The sequence below is a fragment of the Euprymna scolopes genome, chromosome 1 (genome assembly GCF_053919585.1).
Source record: "Euprymna scolopes isolate OS-2025 chromosome 1, ASM5391958v1, whole genome shotgun sequence".
Taxonomy (NCBI): domain Eukaryota; kingdom Metazoa; phylum Mollusca; class Cephalopoda; order Sepiida; family Sepiolidae; genus Euprymna; species Euprymna scolopes.
In genome coordinates, this window is record NC_136482.1 from 180,042,713 (window position 1) to 180,065,857 (window position 23,145).

Below are 23,145 nucleotides of genomic sequence, written 5' to 3' on the forward strand. Positions count from 1 at the left end.
AACATCCATCTTACATGCTGACATGTGTTGGACAGCTTTTAGAAACACTTCCAAAATTATTCTGATCAGATTTCTTTGGAAATCATTTCCTATAAAAAAATTTTAATAGATCAAATACCCTTCCCAAGAGGCATTATCTCTAGGTGATTGTCCACTAAAGTTACAGAACACTTCACCAGTGTATTATATTATTCTTAACCACCAAACTTTTGTAGAAAAAGCAGGTTCTTATTTAAAATTCAATTCAACTAAAAGTAGCAAGACACATGAAAGAATTGAAATAGCTTAAAATATTTCAATATTTTTCAATATTCGTGTCTATAGAAAGAGCTTGATGAACTAAGAAAGAATCTTTTTAAATTTTTTAAATCCAATTAAAATTAAGGAAGTTATGACTATTTTTGTGCCTCTTTAAGACCATATGCGTTTTGTCACAGGCTTTACACCTTTTCAGTAAAGCTGCTATATCTTTGTTAAACAAAAGATTACACAATGAAATTTACCATATAAGTGTATTTTTGTGCTAGGAATTAGAATATGCTACTGAAAATCTCAAAAAATTATTGGTTTCCAAATAATCTGCCGTAAATGCACATAAATATGCTGCAATTCCTTAAAAATGCCATGTATTCATTAAAAGAAAAGAAGTTAGAGAACTCAAAGCTGAATTGTAATGCATTATATGTACAAATAACTGAAATCGAAATCTAGGACTGTTTAAAAATTAATATGTTGCAATATTTCTTTGGTATTATTGTAGATTAATACCTTCTGTTAAACCCCCCCCCTACCATCTGACCACCTCTCCAAAATATGCGATTTTACCATAGTAAGCAATTACGTGTGAATACCTTAAAAAACTTTAATGAAAGATAAAGTATTATTTTAGAATTTAATGTAAAATGATTTCCCATTTTGAGCCATTCTAGCATTTTAAGGCAGTTAACCATTTTTTTTCTCTCTGTGATAAATCCTGTGCGCCTTTTTTAATTTTTTCTAAAGACAATTATGTATGGTTTTAAGAGGGTCTTTGTACAATTATGAGAGGGTGGGAAGGTTGCCACTCTGACTTTGGGTTAATGATAGAGCTAAGGAAAATTATATGTGAACACCCTGAAGATTTGATAGAAACAAAACGAAAACAATTTTAGAATTTAGAGTGGTGGTTAGTTTCACATGAATTTAATGTAAAATAATTCACAATTTCGAGACTATTCTAGCATTTTAGGACAGTTGACTAATTTATTTTTTTATGTGTGATAAATTCTGCCCTTTTCTTTAAGAATTTTTTTTTTTTTTTAGACACTTATATGTAGCTTACCAAGGAACTTTGTTTGGGGAGGAGCTTGCCACTTAGACTTAGTGTTGTTGTTAGGGCTAAAGAAGATTTTAAGAGGAGGAGGCTTGCCACTCATACCTAGGGTTAGAGGTAGGATTAAGGGAGTTTTTTGTTTTTTTTAACAAGGCATTCAACCCCCATATTTACGGTCAGTGAATCATAATTATTGGCTTTTGAAAATGTTATGCCTTAGATTTTGGACATCAAATTACTTTTAAATATGAAATTTATTTTTGTTTGTTTGTCGTAATTCTTAAGGCTGTGAAACTTAAGTATGACAAATAATAAAAAAAAAAAATTCATTTAAAACAAGTGATGTCACTAACAGAAAACGTGACGTTTGGAAAACTTAAGTATTTTTGCCCACTTATTTAAATATCGAAAAACATTTTTTGCTAAAGCTAAATTTTTGATAAATTTGGTTTTTATTTTCAATTACATTTCTTGTCCGAGTGACAAATTATTTCGTTAAACTTTCCAGTTTAAGACGTTTTTTATTTTTTTTATTTCTCTACCTGGACTTCGGGCCAAGATCACAGTGTAGTATTCTGATGTTACACTTCGCCTTTTCTGTCCTCTGTCAGTGAAGGAGAAATCCTTCATGACTGAGACAATTTTTATGTTTGTTTTAATCCAGACTGACCCTTTTTGGGAAGCTGGATTTTCCTCACATTAACTGACCTTGTGTCTAACTGTCCTCGTGGGGAGGCAAGTGAATAGGAACTTAACTAGAAACTGAGCACCTTCTACAAATATTTAAATACTGATTTTGTATTTTTTATATATATATAATTGGGTAGATTAGTGTCCAATCGATTATAATCCACTGAAAAAAAATTGTAAAAAAGACAAAAAAATATATTGAGGGTGGGGGGTACTGCTCGCACACGTGAAGCAAAAAAATCATTTCACATTTTCGTTATTTTCTTTAAAAACAAAACACTGTTTAATTCACCATTAAAAACTAATGTAATGGATAAAAGTGCACACGTTACATATTTGTTTTTCAATTATATTTTTAAAATTTGACCAAAATTAACGCCGGATTGCTTTAAAATTATATATTCTAATAACCAAATAGCTCTAGTTAAGCTAATTATGTTCTGATAATATGAGCTCCAACTAAATATGTGAGAACATTTTTTTTTTATTCATATTTTCAAATTTTTAATTCATTCTGGAATAAAAAACAGAACAAGAAAAGTTTGTTTACAGTAAAATAATTAATATCAGCGATAGTAGCTGCTGTTGCTTCTACAGATTGTTTTAAGATACTTTTTAAAAATAGAATGATTTTTCCAAGTATCATGATTTTAAATTGCTCAGTACCACAAGAGAAAGCCGGTTACATTATTATTTTTATTTCTATTTTAATGGATAAATGTAGTAAAAAGATTGATTTATTTAACAGTGGGTGTCCAAAGAAATTTTTTTCTAAATTTTCCTAACTCGTCATGTTGAAGTCTTTTTTTTTTTTTGTTTTGTTTTTTTTAACTCAACAAAAAAAAATGAGCTGTCAAAAGAATTTCGGACAATCGAATCTATTAAAAGTGATATCTCTTCTAGTTATTTTCCAAATTTCATGACGAAATTCTTGAGAAACGCGACACAACCATTTACAAGTCAGAAGGGGGGGGGGGGTCATTACAAAATCTTACCGAAAAAGCTGTTTTATGATGTTAACATTTTTATCACTTTATTTGCTTAAAACTTTTAAAATATATAATGTACATTATTTATTAATTTATTTGAAAGTATATTCATTTTCAAACAAAACGGTGGTACTTTGAGGACTTAAGGTGCTTTAGTTTTTAAAATATGATTTTAGCAGAACCCCCTTGAAATCTGTAATTATCCAAAGTGTTTCATCATCAGTGTGTATTGCTACTAAAAAAACAAAAATACAAAAAAAAATTTATGATGACTTATCATAGAACAAAGATGTCATTCAAAAAATTACATAAATTGATCAAGTAAACTTTTTTTACCAATAAAAATCAAAATTTATGATTTTTGATAATTTTAATAGGAAACTGTATCCATTATAAGGATAATTTTAATCTCAGTAGTTCGAATTAATATTTATAAAAGATAGATCCTAAAAATTTGATTTACTTCATGAAAAATACTTGATCAATTTACATAATTTTTAGAATATGGCATCTTCGTTCTGTGACAGATACATACAAAGATTTGTCTGTATTTTCTTTTTTTTTGTTTAAAAAGAGTAAAAAGGTTTTGAGTTGTATTAACACAAACTAACCCGTGGTGAGAGTCATGCTGGCAGCAGCAAGTTCTGTGTAGACATTGTAGTTGGGCAGGATTTGCGTCACTGCCACCTCATCTGCTCCACACCGAATATCTGCCTCTTCGCACAACATATGAAAGCAGGACATAGCAGTTAAAACAGCAGCAACATCAATGCTCCACAGGTAGATAAAGAAGACAACCTGGGGGGAAAAAATCATTTGCAATCCAGAAAAAGAATTTTAAATGGAACAAATCCGAAGAAAATAAAAGAACAAAATTTGAAGAAAACATGAAACTCACAAAGGTAACTTAACACTTTGGCAACATTTTTATAATTTAGATGCGTTTGTTGAGGTTGTGAAATAAATAGACAATATTTGACAAAGAAACAAAGCTTACTTGGTGTTCAGAGTGCTACGTGTCAGATTTATATTGAGGGTTTGGAATTCGATTTTAAGCCTACCTGACTATGTTTGATTGTAGAAGTTCTTCAACAACAAAAGAAAAAGCTTTGAACCATGGATCATACATGCTCTTTTACTCTTCACATTGAAGTTCAAAACATTTAGTACATTTTTCTATCATATACTTATAAATTTGATATGTTTAATCCTAATTTCATATGCAAAATAAAATTTCAGTTTTCTAATATACTCAACATGAACACACCAACTTAGTTAGCCAATCTAATTTGCATATTGTTGTACAAAATGACATCTCATTAATTCACTATTCATTATTTTTTTTTTTTTAATTCAATGGCTATCTTCATTTTAAGTATTTTAATGAAATATGCCGACAAATTTGTAGCACTTGTGCCTTTCCATGTAAATAATACTAACTTATCCCACCCCTTTACCGTTGACGTCCCTGAATGTTGGAAAGTCTTCTACTCTAATATTTGAAATTCCCTCTTGTTCTCCTGCTTCGCTGAATGAATTGACATGGAGACATTTAAATGCAATGTGAACAGAAATCTCGCTATCCAACTGACTACATATTTCCCTGTAAGGATGGTTCCAAATAGTATCCCTTTACGTTCAAGTGGTAATATGCCTTGCTCAGAGGTGAATGAAAGTATTAAAAAAAAAAAAAAAATTAAAAAAAATAAACCTAGTAAAAATAAGAAAATTCTGATGATTGGACTTTTTTTATAAGGAAGATTGAAAAAAAAAAGAGTCAACTTTCTTCTTTTAGCAATCAAAAACAGATCCAACGCACGTTTCTGAATTTTTGAGATGAGGATTGGTTATTTGTATTATTTGGATTCTTCAGACCAGTGTTTTTATCTTGAATTATGAATTACTTAGGACTTCTATTCAGTCATGGCTGACGGAACAAGAGCATGCTATCCCCATGAAGTAAATAAAGGGTTCTGTTTTAAATCTCATCCAAATTCCCGAGTTCGACAGAAACATTACCAAGTTCAATAAATTACACCTGAAGAAAGTTGAAGGTTACATCAACTGAAATGTGAAAATGACACTCAAGATGAGAACAGTAGTCTGATGAATCCAAATAAGATGAAAAGCTAACCCAGTTTTATTTTATTTGTTATTGTTTTGGACTGTAAATCAATTGAAAAATATGACAAACCTTTAAAGAAAAATAGAGTGCTTATTTAGAATTACACCAAGAAAAAAAATACAGAAAAATCTTTAATATACATACTAGTCACAGAACAAAGATGTCATATTACAAAATTCACATAAAGTAGTTTTTTATATAGAAAACGATTTCTTTATGATTTTTAGCAATTTTAAGAGTAAACTGTATTATTCAATACAAAGTTGATTTTGATCTCAATGGGTTGAATTGAGTTGTCTCCTTATCTATAAACAATGGCTGCCAAAATTTATTAATCACTAAAAATCATGAACTCTGATTTTTTTTTAATTAAAAATATACTTGATCAATATATGATTTTTGGAACATGACATCTTTGATCCGTGATAGGTACATACATTAAATATTTGTCCATATTTTCTGTATTTTTGTTTGTTTACTAAGTTGAATGTTAAGAACCAAAAAGAGAAAGAAGAAAAAATGTGTATTACGTGCCAACTTACCTCTAACAGTATATGCGAGTCTTGACAGATTGTAATGTTACTACCCAAGTTAGCATTGATGCTGTGTTTCTGTAAAAAGCTGTTGCGACAGATGAGGATCTCAAGGAGCCACTTCAGAATCTCTGTATTGCTGGCAGTTGGAACTAAATAAGGATTTAGTTGATTCTGGATCAATTTTTGTGAAACTGAAGTAAGCACTTGAGAGCTGGAAAAAATAAAAAATGTTAACATTTTTTTTGCTGACCAAAAAAACAAAAAAAAAAACAAAAGAAAAAAAATCCATTTAAGGCTATAATGTTCCACAGATTCAAATGTATATGATAAAAAAAAGATATTTATCATTTACTGGCCCTTTTTTGTTAGCTTCATCGAAGTAATTAAATGAGAAAATAAATCTACAATTATGTAACTGTGTGTGTTCGTTCCTTTTCGGCTGAACACATTTTCTTTAAAATTTACAGAATTTTAGTGTAAAAGTCTGGGAGTAATCTTAGTTAAGTTTTGTTTCAGAATCCCCCTGATGATAATCGATAATTAATCGATTTTAATTAATCTATCATCAGTAAAGCCATTTTTTCCATTTTGTCGCTTCGCAACAATGATAGAACAACAGGCAGTGAAAATTCTACTGTGGGTAAGTTGATAGCATGTTTTTTTGTTTTTTTTGTCATGATGGGGTTTGTAGGTTCAAACTCCACATAAATTTCTTAATTTTTTAATTTTTTTTTCATAGGCATCCCCACTTATCAAGGCCAAGATGCCACTCGAGGATAAGAGTTAAAGTGTGTACAGTAGAAATTGGAAATGTAGTAACCGTTATTGATGGAGATTCGGTAAATTTGTTAACTTATATGGAATGGCTCATCAAAAACTTGTTTACATTAGACTTCAAGACACCCATATTGTAGTCAGCTGGAAAGCAGAAAAACGGAAGACAATTCCATAGGCGTGCAGTTCTACGAAAGAAGCTTTGCCCATGGAATCTACGTTTAGGTTTAGGCACAGATAAAGAGTGGGGGAAATTAGTGATAGTGTTTTCTGCGAGACGAGTGTTTCTTGTGAAAGTTTGGCGAGAGGGGACCATAGAATGGAGCTCAGCTGAGCACTTGCCATGAAAATAACGATAAAGCAGAGACGAACTTTCAACATCTCTTCTGTGAGAAAGAGGTTGCAGGGAAAGGATTTTATAAAACTTGAAAATTTATGTGTTTTTTTTTTGTTTTGTTTTTTTGCATGACGTGGTCTTAAGGGTCAAAAGCCTGCACGTAAATTTATTAATGTTTTTTTTTCATTAACTGGAAAGAAGTTTATATAAAATAATTTTATAAAAGAAACTAGGTTTTCTAGAGTGCAATATAGAATAACATATTTTGGACTAAGTTACTGCATGGAGGTATGTGAAGCTTTCTTCCAGGCGGTTTCATGGATTTTGATGGAAATAAAAATATAGGAGTGTGAAATATTCATTGATGATCATTCAATGTCGGGTCACCGTGCTAGTAAAATATAAAAGACAAAAACAACTTTATCAAAACCCGAAGATGGCAATATAAGAAATAATTTTCAACCCGCTGAGCAACATTTTGTTTTGTAGAAAAATTATTTTTACACTTATTTTTAAAATGACTGCAAGCTTAACCTTTCATTTTATGCTCTATGTAATATGGTATTTATAGCATATAAGTAGGAATATAAAAATATCTTAAAATTTTACTCATTTGCATCATATGATGGTGGCCATCTTGAATTTATAATGAGGTTGATCATTTGTTCATGGAAAATTGTCATCGCCTCATGCACATATTAGTCAATTGCTGAATTTATTGTGTATATTTGTGCTACAGGTGGTAGACTGGTTACAATTTTGTGATAGCTGTGTTAAGTTTGAGTTTCATTTGAAATCTAGGTGTCATTGGTTCAATGGCAAACAAACCCTGTTGAGGGGTTATTAATGATGAAACAAACTATATTGCAAATGTTTGCTGGGGGGGGGAGGGGGGGATTCATACCTTTACCAATGGTAAAGGTGCATAATTGAACAAAAAAGGATTTGCACTTGTCATAGCTAATTCCAGTCTGCAGTGATCGATTCAGTTCACGTTAATCAAATGATCATTTAAATTTGTTTTAAAGCTGTGTAAGAACTTCCTAGGTTTTCTTAAATCTTATTCTTGCAAATTTTTTTTGTTATCTTCCATCTTTAAATTGTGATAGAGAGTGAGGTATAAATAATTGTTTTATTCTATTTTTCGACATTTTTATTAAACTATTTTAAATACATGATTAATTTCTCAGTTTACTATTTTATTCATTAAAATTTTTAAAACAAGTGGTATTAATCATCATGCACCATATATAAGGGGCACTCCAGAAGTAATGCCTCCTATTTTTTATTCTGCCTGAATGGATCAGAGAGGATTGCAAATTGTATTGTTATTCTAATTGAACTTATGCATTCAGGACCTGAAAGTTTTATCTTTCTGTTGCAGTTATTGACAGTGTGAAACTAAGTAAGCAACTTTTCTCATGGATGTGCGTCAGAAGCAGAGTTGCATCATTTTATTTCTGGAAAAGGTGCATTGAGAATGATAGTGACTATGTAGAAAAATAAATTCTGGAGCACAATAGGTTGCTTGTTTCAATGGTACAACTTCCATCTTCATAGTTCTTTAATTTTGAGATATAACTCCTTTCTTCAGGTGTATCTTGTCAAATTTGGAAATCTTTGTCGCAAGGCTTATAGTATAACAGATAAATCTATTAGATAAGTTTCAGTTGTTTGTGTGTTTGTATGTCCATTAAAAACTTTTATCACCCACATGGAACCAGGATGGATCAGTTATTGTTAAAAAGAGCGATTTCTCAGACATAATATCGAAAAATTGTCAATTATTTCATGTAGAAATGCTTTGTTCAAAAGGAGAGTCAGGTAAAAATCTTGCTTTTCATGCTGTTAATCGTACATGTACGAACAGTTATTTCGTGCTTCCATTTTAAAAAGCTAAATTTGCAACATGATGTATTGGTTCAATTGATAATGTTCACATCCACCATGCGGCATTTTTCTTTTAAAAACATAAGAGGTATCCAAGCCCCATTTTCTTTTTTTAAATTGACTCATATCATATTTAACTGTATTAGTAGCTAATATTTGACAGATAAAAATTTAATTATGAAACTTTTCAATTTGTCAACTTTAAATAACATTTATTAACAATTTGGGAAAATATGGAAGAAATTATTGCATAAATTAATATATATATATATATATATATATATACACACACACACACACACACACACACACACACACACACACACTATGGTTCACTATAAGGATTAGTTTTTAGTGTTGGTTCATTCAGCTCTCCAGGAAGAGGCACTCTAGATGGAGTAAAAGCTGCATTAGTTGATAAGGATTTATTCTCTTCTGAGGACAGATACTAGACTTTGAAAAAATTATTTATTTCTGAAGATACAAAAATAAATTAGGTACAAGGCCATTCAAAAGTGTGTGTGTGTGTGTGTGTGTGTGTGTGTGGAGGGGGGGGTCTATAATCATCCTTGACACTGTATCTTATGCATGTTTATCCTAGCACGAAGATCAGGCCTCTTTTTGAAACAGTAATTTTCTAGTTTATAGATGTCCAGAGATGTTATTGGTGTTGTGCAATAGTTCAAAGTAGCTTTTTTTTTTAAATAAAAATTATGAGTTATGTATTTATTATGTATTGTTTTTATTCAAAATAAGGGCCTCTTCACACACACACACACAAATAAATTTATAAGTTCTTTCCTTTTTTCCATTTCTCAAAAGTTATACAAAGTTACAAAATAAAATTAAATAAAAAGAAAAGATCAATCAACTAAAACATGTTGACTAATTATTCAAACCTTATTTCCCAAAAAGTGTTGATTGGAGCTTCAAGGTTCCACAACTCAATACTTTCAGGCTGATGTAGCCGGAGGAGAGCCTGAAAGTGATAGAGATTGATTGATACTTAATGAGAACTGAAATAGGCGAGAAAACAAAAAACTCTAAAAATATAATTAGTTGATCAAGAGCTTTATAGTGATTAAAAATTGTTCAATATCAATATTCATATACTAATATACCTACATATAGCATATATTAGCTTATTTAGCACAAAAACAATATTGACAAACTAGCAAGCTGCTCGGCATTGCCCAGTTGTAAAATGTGCATAAATATCATATTTTAATTCATACTGAAACCGAGACGTGCATGCGAGTATTATGTTGGGTTTTTTTCAAAACAGTTCACTTCTTTAAGTAATAAAAAAAAATAAAATACTTGGACTGAAATCAAAACCAAAACCTAAGGACAATGAGTCAAGTATGATAACCATTAGGTCTGCTTGACATGAATTACAAAAAATGTTTTAAAACCTACTTATTTTTAACAATGAATCTGTCAGGTGAATTATTCACACATGCACATTTGTGAGACAGCAAACAGATAATAATTTGATGCCCCCCCCACACCAATTTTTCAATTTTGACCCCTTAGAAGCCCGTTTTTCTGGATGAAAACCTGTTAAAAAGTTTTCCATATGTTTGAATATCTACTATACCAAAAGTCTATACCCAAAGTCTGTAGATAAAAAATCCATTGAGAATATAGGTTAAGAAGCATCCTCACATGCATCATTTTTATAGATATACTAGATGAATTTAAGTGAAGCATTTACAAAAGGACAAAATAAAATGAGATTTCCTAATTTTACAATAATTTTGTTATTGTGTTTACAAGTAATTTTATTGATATCAGATTGTTTTTTGCAGGTTAGTGCCAGAGCTACTAAACTTATCTTAATATTTAATATAAAATGTCACCCAAAAAGAAAAATAAGCATTTGGATGAAATTACGAAAAAAATGGAATGATATGAAAGAGAAGCTTCAATTTTAAACAAATTTTTACCATCTTGGACAAGGAAAAAAATCAATGCTTCCTTTTTCACAGTGAAAAAAATGGTAAACATTATAAATAAGTATATAATGTGAAAAGAAAGACAAACCGAGACCATCCCAAAATCATCAACAAAAGAGGACTCAAGTTTTCTCTTCATTACAGACAAGATACTCTTAGAAATTCGGCCAAGTAGTTAAAAACCAGAGAATGTAACAAAGGCTTCTTTTTTTTTTTTTTTGGTCACATAATCTTGATATATTGTTTTCTGTCAATCTCTTTGCTATTGTTCTTTAAGAAAGTCTTGAAGAACTATAGACAAGAGATTTAAAGAAAACGATAGCATCAATTTGATATTAAAAAAAAGCTTTTGTTATTTAAAAAGAATACCATGGATAGGATGAGCTTATTTGGTTGGATGAGTCACAATTTTTCTCTTCCAAGTTATGCTCTCGAATAATATCTTTGAAAAATCAGGTGAGAAATTCAGCATTGTTTGTAAGCAACAACTAAGCATGATTTGTGATATATTTTTATCACTTTGTATTAAAAAGTTAACTGTGTGTGGTATGAGCATCAGCACCACAACAACATTTGTATTTTAGAAAAGGGATTAATTTTGATAGATGGGGAGAAGGTTTAGTTTGATAACTCTTTTCAGGCAATGGACAAAGACCTAAACTTAACCAGATCCAGAATTTGTACATCACAACTATAAGAAAATTGGCTGAAGGGAAATGTGCAAACAAAAAGTCACAAAGAAAAGTAGTAAAGGAAGAGTGAGAAAATACCATTTTAGAACAACGTAAAAAAATGATAGATAACTTGCCCAAACTAATCACCTTGTTATGGAAGGCTCATAATGGAGCTATCTAGTATTAGTTAAATGCTAATTTAAGTTTGTGTAAATTATTTTCAAAATGAATATTCAAAATTAGCTAAGCCGATTTTTTTTTTTTTGCCTGGTAGTGTACAAGTTTGTTATTTCTATTTGTACTTATATGAGACACTCTTGTTTTTGTTTTTTTTTTTTTTTAATTTTTCTTATCAATTTGTTCAAGCTTAGGATGGGGCATCCTATCAAATACCAAACATTCACCCGCTATCTTATATATTTCAATCGAGATCTTTTTAAGATTCTGACAGTCCCTTTATGTGCAATTGTTTGAATATCTATTACACTTGGTTCACTGGGCATATTTGCCAGGTAGTATTTGAAATTCTTTTTCATGAATCCAGTTGTTCCTATAATTATTGGAATAAGTTTCTTTTCGTGGTATACATAAGCCTTTAGTATTTCATTATCTTTTCTCTCAGATCTGTTTAACCCAGCCATCATTGGGGACACTAACTTCTACCAATGTTGCTTCTTTCCCTTTGTCCCGTATCACTAGGTCAGGGTTTTTAGGTCAGTTTTCAAGATGTAGGAATTGCATAGTCATAGTGGATGGTGTATGACCAACTGTTCTTTCTAATATGTTACTAGGACTTGCTGCTGCGTTCAATAGTCAACTTTTTACAGATCATCCAATGGAGATATTTACACACTCCATTGTACTGTGTCATATAGTAGCCATCCTCAAGCATAAACTTAAGTTGGATATCAGATGATTCATACTCTCGACTTCTGTGTGGCATGTGTGTATGCAAGTATAGCATATAAAATAAACAGTAGGTTCTGTGAAAAGACGGGGATGCATTCGAAATGAAGTTTAGAGCAAAATTAAACTCTGATATTTGATTTTTGCATTTTAAACTTTAATTCAAGCTATTATATAAAAATAGCTCGATAAAATCAAAAGTAGGTTCTCTACAGTGCAACGTAGACTACAATGTATTGTGAACTAAGTCAGTATGGAGAGGCATGTAAAGTTTCCTACCGGTGTATCGTGGCGGGCTGAGCAGGCAATCAATAGATTTGATTGAAAAATGGATGATTTTTACCGATTTCAATTATAAAAATATTGGAAGTGGGGAACATTTGTTGATATTCATTCAATCAAGAAGAGAATTAACAATCAATTTGAATATTTTAAATCTAAAATTGTGTTCTTACCTCCATGGCTTCTTTAGCAATTTCAGGCATGTGTTGTACATGAACAAGCACTACAAGACCATTAATTAATTCAGATGTGCTTTTTTGCACTTCAATGCCAGATTTATCAGGATTCTATATAAAAAAAAATTTATAATTTAAAAAAAAAACAAAAACAAAACAAGATTTACAATTGAATTCAAGTGATTTTTAAACCATTTTCTATGAATATTTGAAAAAAACAAATTAATTTAAGATGATCTATATGCAATAGACAGTTAATATTAAGTTAATTTGAATATGCTGGTTAAGACTTAAAAAAACAATCAAAAACAGCAAAGATGAAATTGTTACATACTTATCAGTGTTTATCTATATCAAGAATTCCCAACCTTTTTCCAATAACCCTATTTGACCTTTGGTAAACTTTCTGTGACCTCAAACATGAGATCAAATTCACTATCTTAAACAGAAGTGAAAAAGAAAAATTAATAGTTTAAGAAAAAAAAAAAAACCTTTATGACGAGAGAGAGTGTAAAGATAGCTTTGTGTCTTAACGAGTACATACAAGCAGTGAACTTCTTGACACAGCTAGCATAAAGACTTGTCCTTCCATTATATTTTTAGTTCAATGGAGCAGAAAATGAGACAAGAAAATAACCCAGTTGTATAATTTCAATGTATGTGATGTCTTTAACCATTTCTAATTTTGCTTTTAGGTAAGAATGTATGAATTAAATGATTATTTAGCGCTTCTCTGGAATAAGAACGAAAGCCGTAAAATTGAATTTCCATTAAATACCTGTTATCTACTTAATCGTCATGTTGTAATTAATAACCTATTATTACATTATTACATAAAACATGTACATTCAAGAGCTCATCATTTTGGGGGGAACTGTAGCAGTTACCTTTCTTGCTTATTCTGTTAATTATTTAAATATGATTTGCAATTTTTCTTTGAAAACTATTTTCATTAATAATTTTCTACTCCATTTTTCATTTTTTTTTTTACATGGGCATCACCACTTATCAAGGCCAAGAGGTAACTCAAGGATAAGGGTTAAAGAGCGTACAATAGAAATTGGACAATATAGTAATCATTAGTAATGGAAATTCGGTAAATTTGTTAACTTATATGGAACAGCTCATCAAAAACTTGTTTACGTTAGATTTAAAGACAACCATATTGTAGTCAGCTGGAAAGCAGGAAAACGGAAGACAATTCCATAGGCGTGCAGTTCTAAGAAAGAAGCTTTGCTCAGGGAATCTACATTTAGGTTTAGGTAAAGAGTGGGGGAAATTATTGATAGTGATTTCTGCTAGACGGGTGTTTCTTGTGAAAGTTTGGTGAGGGGGGGGGGTATAGATTGGAGCTCAGCCGAGCACTTGCCATGAAAATAACGATAAAGCAGAGACAAATTTGCAATATTTCTTCTGTGAGAAAGAGGTTGCAGGGAAGAGAAAAGGACATCCCCTACGAGGCTACAAAGTCTATTTTGAACTCTATTAAGGGAGGATAAGTCCTTTCTAGCAGTTCCTGCCCAGATGTGGCAACAGTATTCCATCCTTGGACGTACCTGGCTCTTATATAGATAGAGTTTGTTATCTGCATCAGCAGTGAGATATCTACTGGATCGATAGAAGGAACCCACCATTTTTCCAGCGGCCTTGGCAACGGATTTAATGTATGTGTTCCACTTAAGATCAGGAGTAAAAGTCAAACCCAGAAGCTTGTCAAAACATGAGGCCTCCCCAAGATGAGAGCTATTCATTTCAATTGATGCCAGATGGGGATCAGAGTGTTGATGATGTAAAGATAAAAGCTTGGTTTTAGATGCATTAAAAGTAACCAGCCACTCCTTTCCCCATTATACCACTTGCTCAAATTCAGAGGAGAGAGAATCAAAGAAAACACCATACAATTTATGTTTTGGGATATGTTATTAATTTTCTACATAATTAAGGTACCATTGGTTTTAAATGAAATTCAATATTTTGATTTCCGTTCTAATACCAAAAAAGTGCAATTATCTTTATAGATTTACAACCCCAGGAAAATCATTTGCCAATCTCACTTGTGGTTGTGATACCACGGTCGAAAACCTGTACTGATTATTAGTTTTAGGGCAGAAAGCCATATTTGACTGCAGACATCTTAAGGGAATTAGTTTTCAAAAACAACAAAAATATTATGCTACATTTTATTGATACCTTTTTGTTATAGGATACTGTTTATTAGTATGTATTCCATTAGACTTTCTCTTTCTAGGTCACTCAAGATAATAGAAACCCTGAAGTCCTTATACTATTGTGATCTATATTAAACTCACTCAAGCCTAACTTTACAAGCCTCTGTTCTAACATGTGATCCGACTCTGCCAATAATAATTTAATAGAATGGCGTTCATTTTACAATTGTGTATTAAGCGTCAAAAGATAATTTAACTTAACTGTAAGTTAATATGAAAATTTCATATTAGCCTCAGTAGAATAAATTGGAATGGAATGAGTTTTCTTACAAGATTAACAAAAATGTGTGCCAAAATTAATTGGTAGCAATTTATCCAGCCCCCAAAAAACACCATACATCAATTTAGCCAGCTCCCCAAAAAACACCATACATCAATTTAGCCAGCTCCAAAAAAACACCATACATCAATTTAGCCTGTTCTACAGCAACATTTAGATATGTATAAAACTTTTAGAATATACTTACATGCAGCATTAAGAGAGGATCAGCATGTATAAGTTTTACTAAACCCAATAAAAAATATCTCTGCATTGTAGTTTCTTCACCAGTTCGAGCCAGCTTGAACCCAGTCATTTTGGTGATGGATGAAAACTAGAAGGAGGAAATAATGGAGAGTTAATAAACATATAGAAATTGCCTTTAAAGAAATTTTGATTTTAAAATTATTTTTAACTTCTCTATTAAGTGTTCCATCAATGGAAATTAATTAAAAATGTTAAAAATATCACTTAAACTCATTTCTGTACTTTAAAAAGTGAAACTTAAAAATAAAATAAAATGACGGTTCAATCAAATTACGATCAAACCAGGTGTAAACTCAAACAAAACCAATTTGCTTCCTCCCTTGAGGCTTGCATTCACAAATGTTCACTGGCTTAGAACTAACTTATCATTTCTCCTAGCAAACACGCCAGATATCTTGGAGCAAAGTGAAACTAGCCTACACTTCTCCATCCCTTCTAATCTCTTATACATTTGGTTATCTCCCACTTCGCCATAAGGACTCAGACAAAGATATGCACGGACTTGGAGTCTATATTCGAAACACCCACCTCTTGACTAGAGAATTAAAACTAGAATCAGATGACCAGGCCTTTATGTGTTTTGGGCTTAACCTGCAACATAGCATTAGCTACTTATATTTTCTTTTTTCTCTCTCGATCAAGGACTGTACTCTAATCAACCAAGTCTCTGACAGCATAGATACAGAGCACTCTCCCTTGATACTAGCGCACAAGTACATGTATTTGGTGATTTTAATCTCCACCACAGTAATTGGCTTGGATTCTCCGCTTGGTTTCATGACCTGAAAGTGTCATTTTTCTGCTGCAGACATTGATGGTGTGAGGCTCTAAGAAAACAATCCCTGTCATGGAGGTGTGTCAGAAGCAGAAATGCATCATTGAATTCATCCATGCAGAAAAAAAATTGAACCAATCAACATTTACTAGTGCCTGTTAAACTAGTATCAAACTGATACAGCTGATGCCAGCAAAATTACGAGATGGGTTTGTTGATTTCAGGGTGATAACAAAGCTGTGAGTGACAAAGCACACTTAAGTCGCATATGCACAATTACTATTGCATTGCTAGTAAAAGTGCATTAAAAATAGTGATGACTATATATAAAAAAAATTCTGGAGTACAAAAGGTAAGTCGGTTTAATTGTACCACTCGTCTTTGTAGCTCTTCAATTTTTTTTTTTTTTTTTTAAATAAAAAAACGGGATGCATTACTTTTGGAGTGATCCTCGTATACTTGATAAGTGTTTTATATTCCTTAATTTCAAAACCATTTGAAGTGTTTAATTACAGTGAAGTGCAATGGATAGCTGTTTCTGTGTACTATTGGTGGGATGAGAGTTGTAGACCACGAACGACTTTAAAGTATCAAAATATTATAAAAGTAGGGACTTGCATCATGATGATTTATGCTAGATTACAAAATTTTAAACTTATCTGCAGCTCAGTACTCCTTAAATACCTTGAAGGCGGTGATATGTGAGCTGAGAATTACAACAAGGATTAGCAAAAAGAATCATAACATGTTCTGACTGTGTTTACACAACAAAATTGGTTAAAATCAAATTCCATCGGTTTTTTTATTTGCATTTCTCATCAGCTGATATCTGTGTTTCACGATGAATGCCCTGGAAAAGTTACTACTGATTCATGTTTACCAATTTTAAAAACTTATTCTGAAAAGACAGTCAATTTCGTTTGCATATCTTAAAACTGGTAAACATTAATCAGAAGTGACATTTCCAGGGCATTCATGAAGTACAAATATCAGCTGACGAAGAATGTAAACAAAAAGAGACAAAACTTAATTTTAATCACAAAATTTGCTGATAAGCTGGGGGGAAAAAATCTGGCAAAATTCAAGCAAACTATCTTACAAAAGTCAAATTCCTCAACAAGATCAAACACCCAATTAAGCCATGAATTTGGGATTCTTTTCAGAACGCACTGTACATTGTGCAAAACAACAGTGGCTTGCCTACAGTTTGCATAAAGTTCTGTTCATCATGAAAACCAAATTCCCTCAAACTGAGCATCTTTGGGTATGATTCCAGTAAACGCTATATCATGCTGCCACATTTTGAAAAGGGACTTGGACTCAATTTAAATGGTCATATGAAGTTGCTGTCCACTAATGTCAGTTACCATGTGGAAATGGTGGCTGCTGAAAGGCCATGCATGTGGCAGCAGAACCAAACACTGTCACATCTCTAGGAAAATCCGTAACTATACAAAAACTTCCACAATTTCACCAGTCCCAATATCTCCCCCCTCCAACACTTTCCATGGACAGTTATATATGAGATAAAGTTGCTGAAAACACAAAAGATGAGCTGATTACGGGAATCAAATTAGTGCTGAAACTGAAAGCAGCCTTCTCCAGATTCAGATCTCACCAGGAAGCCGTTCTGGCTTCTCTGGATGAGCTCTATTCAGCAAAAGATCCTCTAAGTAATGCATTTGGAATTTTGAACAATACATCAATTATTGGTCTACATATGATGTTTATATATATATATATATATATATATATATATATATATATATATATATATAATAAAATCCATACGAAAACTGTATAGATGTTTATATCTTTTCTGTATTTATTTATGTGTTGACATGTAGGAATACAAGTCTTTTGAAAAAAGAAAAAAACAAAATTTTTCTTTCAAAAGCACATAATTTTCGACCGATCCTTCAGTCTTCTTCAGTGTGAAGGATGGAAACGTGAATGCAGGGCAAGCAAGGTTAGCAGCAGAAGGGGCACAGGTATAGCCAATGAAGTTAAGATCTATCTAAATATGACCCTCCCAATATTTTTGATTTGGAATGGTCAGCAACTTGTGTGGCCTCTATTCAAAACCAAGTCTTTCATAAAATGTTGAATTGGACACCCACACACCGCACGTACACCCGCACACTACTACATATGCTTCTACAGGTACCCGTACACACAGAATATGCGCATATATATATATATATATATAAAAATGGTTGTATATTTTTAGTTTCTTAGAACTACATTCACTGAACCTTTTGTGTTTCTCAAAAAAGTGCTTGATGTATAAACAGAACTACATAAATGTGTGTGTGTGTGTGTGTGTGTGTGTGTGTGTGTGTGTGTGTGTGCATATATATTTTTCAAGAGTCACCATTTATCAAGGCCTGGAGACCACTTGAGGATAAGAGTTAATGCATGTACAGTGGTCAATGAGCAACGAGACAAGAATGTAGTGATCAGTCGTGGTGAAAATTGCATAAAATATTATTTGAGAGGACAGCTCAAGTTTTCAAAACACCATGTATGATTTAAACTTGCAAATATTTGTATTTATAGTTTAATATTTTTATTAACGAAAAAGTAATTCAACAAACAAAACATTTTTATTGATAATGAAAATTAATTTAATGTTTCATCAATTTATTAATCTGAATATTATGAATTTAACTAATTACTTTTATTCATTTACAAGAGAAAACTAGTTCCATCTGGAAAAATCCACAAAAAAAAAAATTTATTAAACAATTTAGACAAAGAATATTAATGGACACTATCTTTATTTCTTAATAAATCATTGTATCTGATTATCTCAACCTCAACCAGGTTTAACACCAGTTAACCCTTCAATTTAAAAAAAAAAAATTAAAACCTACTTTAAAATTGAGAAATGAAAAGCAAGAAGATGAAGATTAATCAAGATAAATCAATATTGTCTTTTTCTTGTAATGATGATGTAACTATTCAACACACCTGCGTCTTTGGTCCTTGACTGGCTGTCGCTAGCATTACCTTGTGGACAGCATCTGTAAACATGCTGCGAAGTTCACCCGCCTTACTATACATGTTGCGGATTTCTGGCCACCATGCAAGACGCGGCTGCGAAAGAGAATAAGAATCATTTAAAATATAAATAGAAAATAAAAACTTTAACCAATACATTTTTATAACATATTGAAAATATACTTGAAATAAATTTTAAAATTAAATAAAATGAGGGTATACTTCATTTCATAATGAACGGTTCACCGTAAAATTATAAATTCCAGATAAAAGTAAGACTAAGCGGACATTAGAAATATTAAAAATAGTGAGGAATATACAAAAGAACAAGCATACAAATGTTATTAACAAATTGGGACTTGCCTTAATTAGAGTAACCTGGGGCATTGATCACCATGGGGTATTAGGCACTAGCAAGCAGGTGTCTTTCATAAACCTCCAAACAGCATTACTACAGCATTTGTGTGGCAATAAACACAAAGCTTGTCCAATCACTGACAAATCACTGGCTGTGTTTCTGAAGAGTAGCATTTACTGAGCCAACCAAATGTAGCCATTTTGTACCAAGCCGAGTGTTTTCTTTTTAGATCTGCAGCCATTTTGAAACCGACTTCATAACGTTTTACTCTAGAAAGTGAATTGCACAAAACTTTGTTTCTCTGTTAAATCACTAAGCCTGTAAATTGTTCCAGTGTTTCTGAAGCATTGAGATATATCAGTGTCAAAAATCTTTTCCACTTAATTTAATTCAGGTTTTCATTTTTCAGAGCTTTTAACATGTCAAGGTGATCTTCATCTATAGCCTATCAACTCTTTGGCTAGAGATCTTTATCCTGGGCCTCCAAAATCAACAGAGATTATCCATTCCTGTAATGATCCAATCCCTGTCGATTTTACGGTTGGAATTCTGTGCAGTTCTAGGAGGTTCACCCTCCAAGCCTGGCTTTCTCTCTTTGAGAAGAGGTTAGTTTATTGCTAATCACCTGAATCGCCCTCAGTGTTGAATGCCGGCAGGGCTGCCAAGGCACTTTTTGCAGGTCAGAATGCCCTCTCCTCGGGGGCGCTGACTTCTCAATCCCTCTTTCTGATCCTGGCATCAGAGTTCTTGCAGTGGGAGAGAACTAAACCGGATTATGATTTCCACACACATTTTTAAATCTGCTATAAAATTACACTTGCTATGTTTTTGTATGCTTTTAATATGTTAATTGTTCTGTACTGCCACTCATTTGATCATAATACATAATTTATTTGTTAAAAAATTATTTTGGTCTTTGCAAAAAGGTGATGCTTAATGCTCGTTTCTGTATTTTTCTGAGTGAAAAGTATTAAAAATCACTTACAGTGATGTAAATAATGAGAAACAGGATTATATTAATTCAGTTTGATTTATTTTTATGATCAATGAAGTTATATAACACCAGAAATTTGTAATAAGTCAATATTTACTGATAATAATTGAGTTCACAGGTATTTAATATTCCGTTAAAAATTAGTTTCAAGGTAGAAAGGTAAAGTTTGAACCATTTGGAGGATATGAGTTTGCCATGAAAAGCAAATGCATGTCAACAAGCAGCCAATTATTTTAAAATCAACAAAAAGTCATTGTTCAGGATAATGTATCCATATCAACGAACATGTTGGGAAGCAAACAGTGCTGTCTCTGCTCATGAAAATGAGTTTGCTGAATGCATCAAGCTGATGAAAGATGAAGACTTAATTCTGAAATGGTTTCTACTCATCAAGTTTGCCTAAATACACATACAATCAATGGGAAAGATGCTCATGGCTTACATAGATAAATCCTTCAAGCCAAAGATTGCAAAAGCAGAATTCAGTTGCACAGACATCTGTCCTTTCAATGCCCAAATGATCATTATGATCAGTCAGCCTCGGGCCCCTGCCCAAACAGAGCTCTCCACATCTTCACATCAGCTCCTCCAGTGTTTGCACTGTCCCTCACTTCAAGACCTTCATCTTCAGCCCCCTCTTCAAGATATTGATCCTCAGACATAGCTGTTTCCTGACACTGAGGAATGCTGCAGAGCTGGTCGAGGGGATGGCATTAACTGGGTTGTGGCATCTGTAATTCCTGGTATCACATAAAGTGCATCACCAGCATCCACATTTCACTTAAAGACCTCCATTATAAGGAATTACTGTGTGATTATTGTACACAGTATCTCCAGTGCTTAATGGCCTGAGAAATGGTGCCTATTGCCCAGATGACCAAAATTTGTAGAAAGCTAACCAGAGTTTTAAAAATATTCAATAAAATATATATTCTATGATGAACACAAATCAATTGCTATTTAAGATATCATACATATTTTGCATAGGATAGTCAAAACAAAACCTAAAACAAAAAAAAAAACTTAAGATGAAACCGAGTCAGTAAAAAAGATGGCGTCTAATGCTCCAGATTACTGTTTTATTTGTGGTTAAAAATGGGAAACCTGGAGAAATTTTTTATTCCCATGGTTTGAAAAGGTGCTAATCACAGAAGACTAAAAAACAAAAGCAAAGAACAACTTTGTGCTTCATCATAAGCACAAAAGAATTTATTAATGATTCAAGATAAAGTATCTGATTTATTTGCAGTCATTCTTACTAATATCATTTCATGTTATGTAATGTTAATTTATCTATATATCTATAAAAGTGAAAATGTGTGTGTGTGCGCGTGTGTGTCTATCTGTATGTACACTTCCCTACCAAATAGCTGTCAATTTCCAGTCTACAGACTCGAGATTTGACATAAGAGGTATTGAGATTTGGGAAATCTTTAATCGATTTTCGGCCAGAAATTTGGCTGTTAAGGGATCAAAGTTCAATGATTTGACTTTTGAGAACTCTACCAAACTCCTCTGCCAATTTTGGGTCTAAGCACTTGAAATATTAAATATAGATTACTTGTACATGAATCAAACTTTATAATTTGATTTGAGTCTAAAACAATAAATGTTCAGGGGTCATAATTGAGATCAAAGTTTTTTAAAAAATTGACCTCTGCGGACTCTACAAAATTACTCAGACAATTTTTGATCTAAACATTTGAAATTTTACATAAAGTGTTTGAAGACATAGGGCAAGCTTTTTAATCATTTTTTTGCTGAAAATTTGGCTTCCAAGGAGTCAAAGTTCAAAAGATTTGACTTTTGCGATCTCTAGCAAACTATTCAGCCAATTTTGGGTTTAAACATTGGAAATTTTACATAAAGCATATTCAGACATGCAGCAAGCTTTTTAATCAATTTTTGGGTGAAAATTTCGCTGCCAAGAGGTCAGTTGAAAGAATTTACCTTTGCAGACTCTACCAAACTCCTCTGCCAATTTTGGGTCTAAGCATTTGAAATTTTACATGTAACTTGGGCATGGGTAAAACATTTTAATTTAATTTGAGCTCAAAACAATAAAAATCAAAATTGGGGTCAAAATTAAAAAAAAAAATTTGACATCTGCGGTCTCTACCAACTTTTTTCTATGGTAGTTAAGGAAGCCTGTTATATAGAAAGGCATTACCATACATATTCACATTTTTTAATATATACATATGCACATAAAGTTATAATACATGGGGCCTGAGCAAAGCCGGCCGGAACTGCTAGTTGATAATAAAAATACTTTCACAATTAAATCAGAGATTTTTATTCTATAATAATCTACATTAATTTAGTAATGCTCACCAACCATAAAAACACTTTGGATATTTCAAGATTTCAAGGTAGTTCTTCTAAAATAACCCTATTTCAGAAGCCAAAGCACTTATAGTCCTCAAAATATCACTATTTTGTTCAGAAATGAATATCCTTTCACATGTTTTAATAAATAATAATCTATATGATATATTTGAAGAGTTTTTAGCAAATTAATGATTAAAATGTTAATGCTATGAAATGGCCACTTTTCATCAAATATTTTTTTAATGTCCTGTGGTATTTAGAAGCTAGATATCATTCCCCTA

The 23,145-nt window shown here is 32.0% G+C and overlaps 1 protein-coding gene across 25 annotated transcripts in view; it reads right to left on the reverse strand.

Moving 5' to 3' along the window:
- Positions 1-23,145, reverse strand: part of LOC145277800 (neurofibromin-like) — a 345,586-nt gene that overhangs the window by 199,576 nt on the left and 122,865 nt on the right. For all 25 annotated transcript variants that reach the window (XR_013868231.1, XR_013868216.1, XR_013868230.1 and 22 more), the window contains exons 13-18: positions 19,152-19,277; positions 15,345-15,470; positions 12,647-12,760; positions 9,553-9,632; positions 5,659-5,863; positions 3,603-3,789 (exon numbers count right to left, since the gene is read on the reverse strand). Coding sequence is in view for 21 of the 25 variants with exons in the window: in XM_080129724.1 (XP_079985850.1) it covers positions 3,603-3,789; positions 5,659-5,863; positions 9,553-9,632; positions 12,647-12,760; positions 15,345-15,470; positions 19,152-19,277 (838 nt within the window). In the remaining 4 variants the exon portion in view is untranslated. The remainder of the gene's footprint in view (positions 1-3,602; positions 3,790-5,658; positions 5,864-9,552; positions 9,633-12,646; positions 12,761-15,344; positions 15,471-19,151; positions 19,278-23,145) is intronic.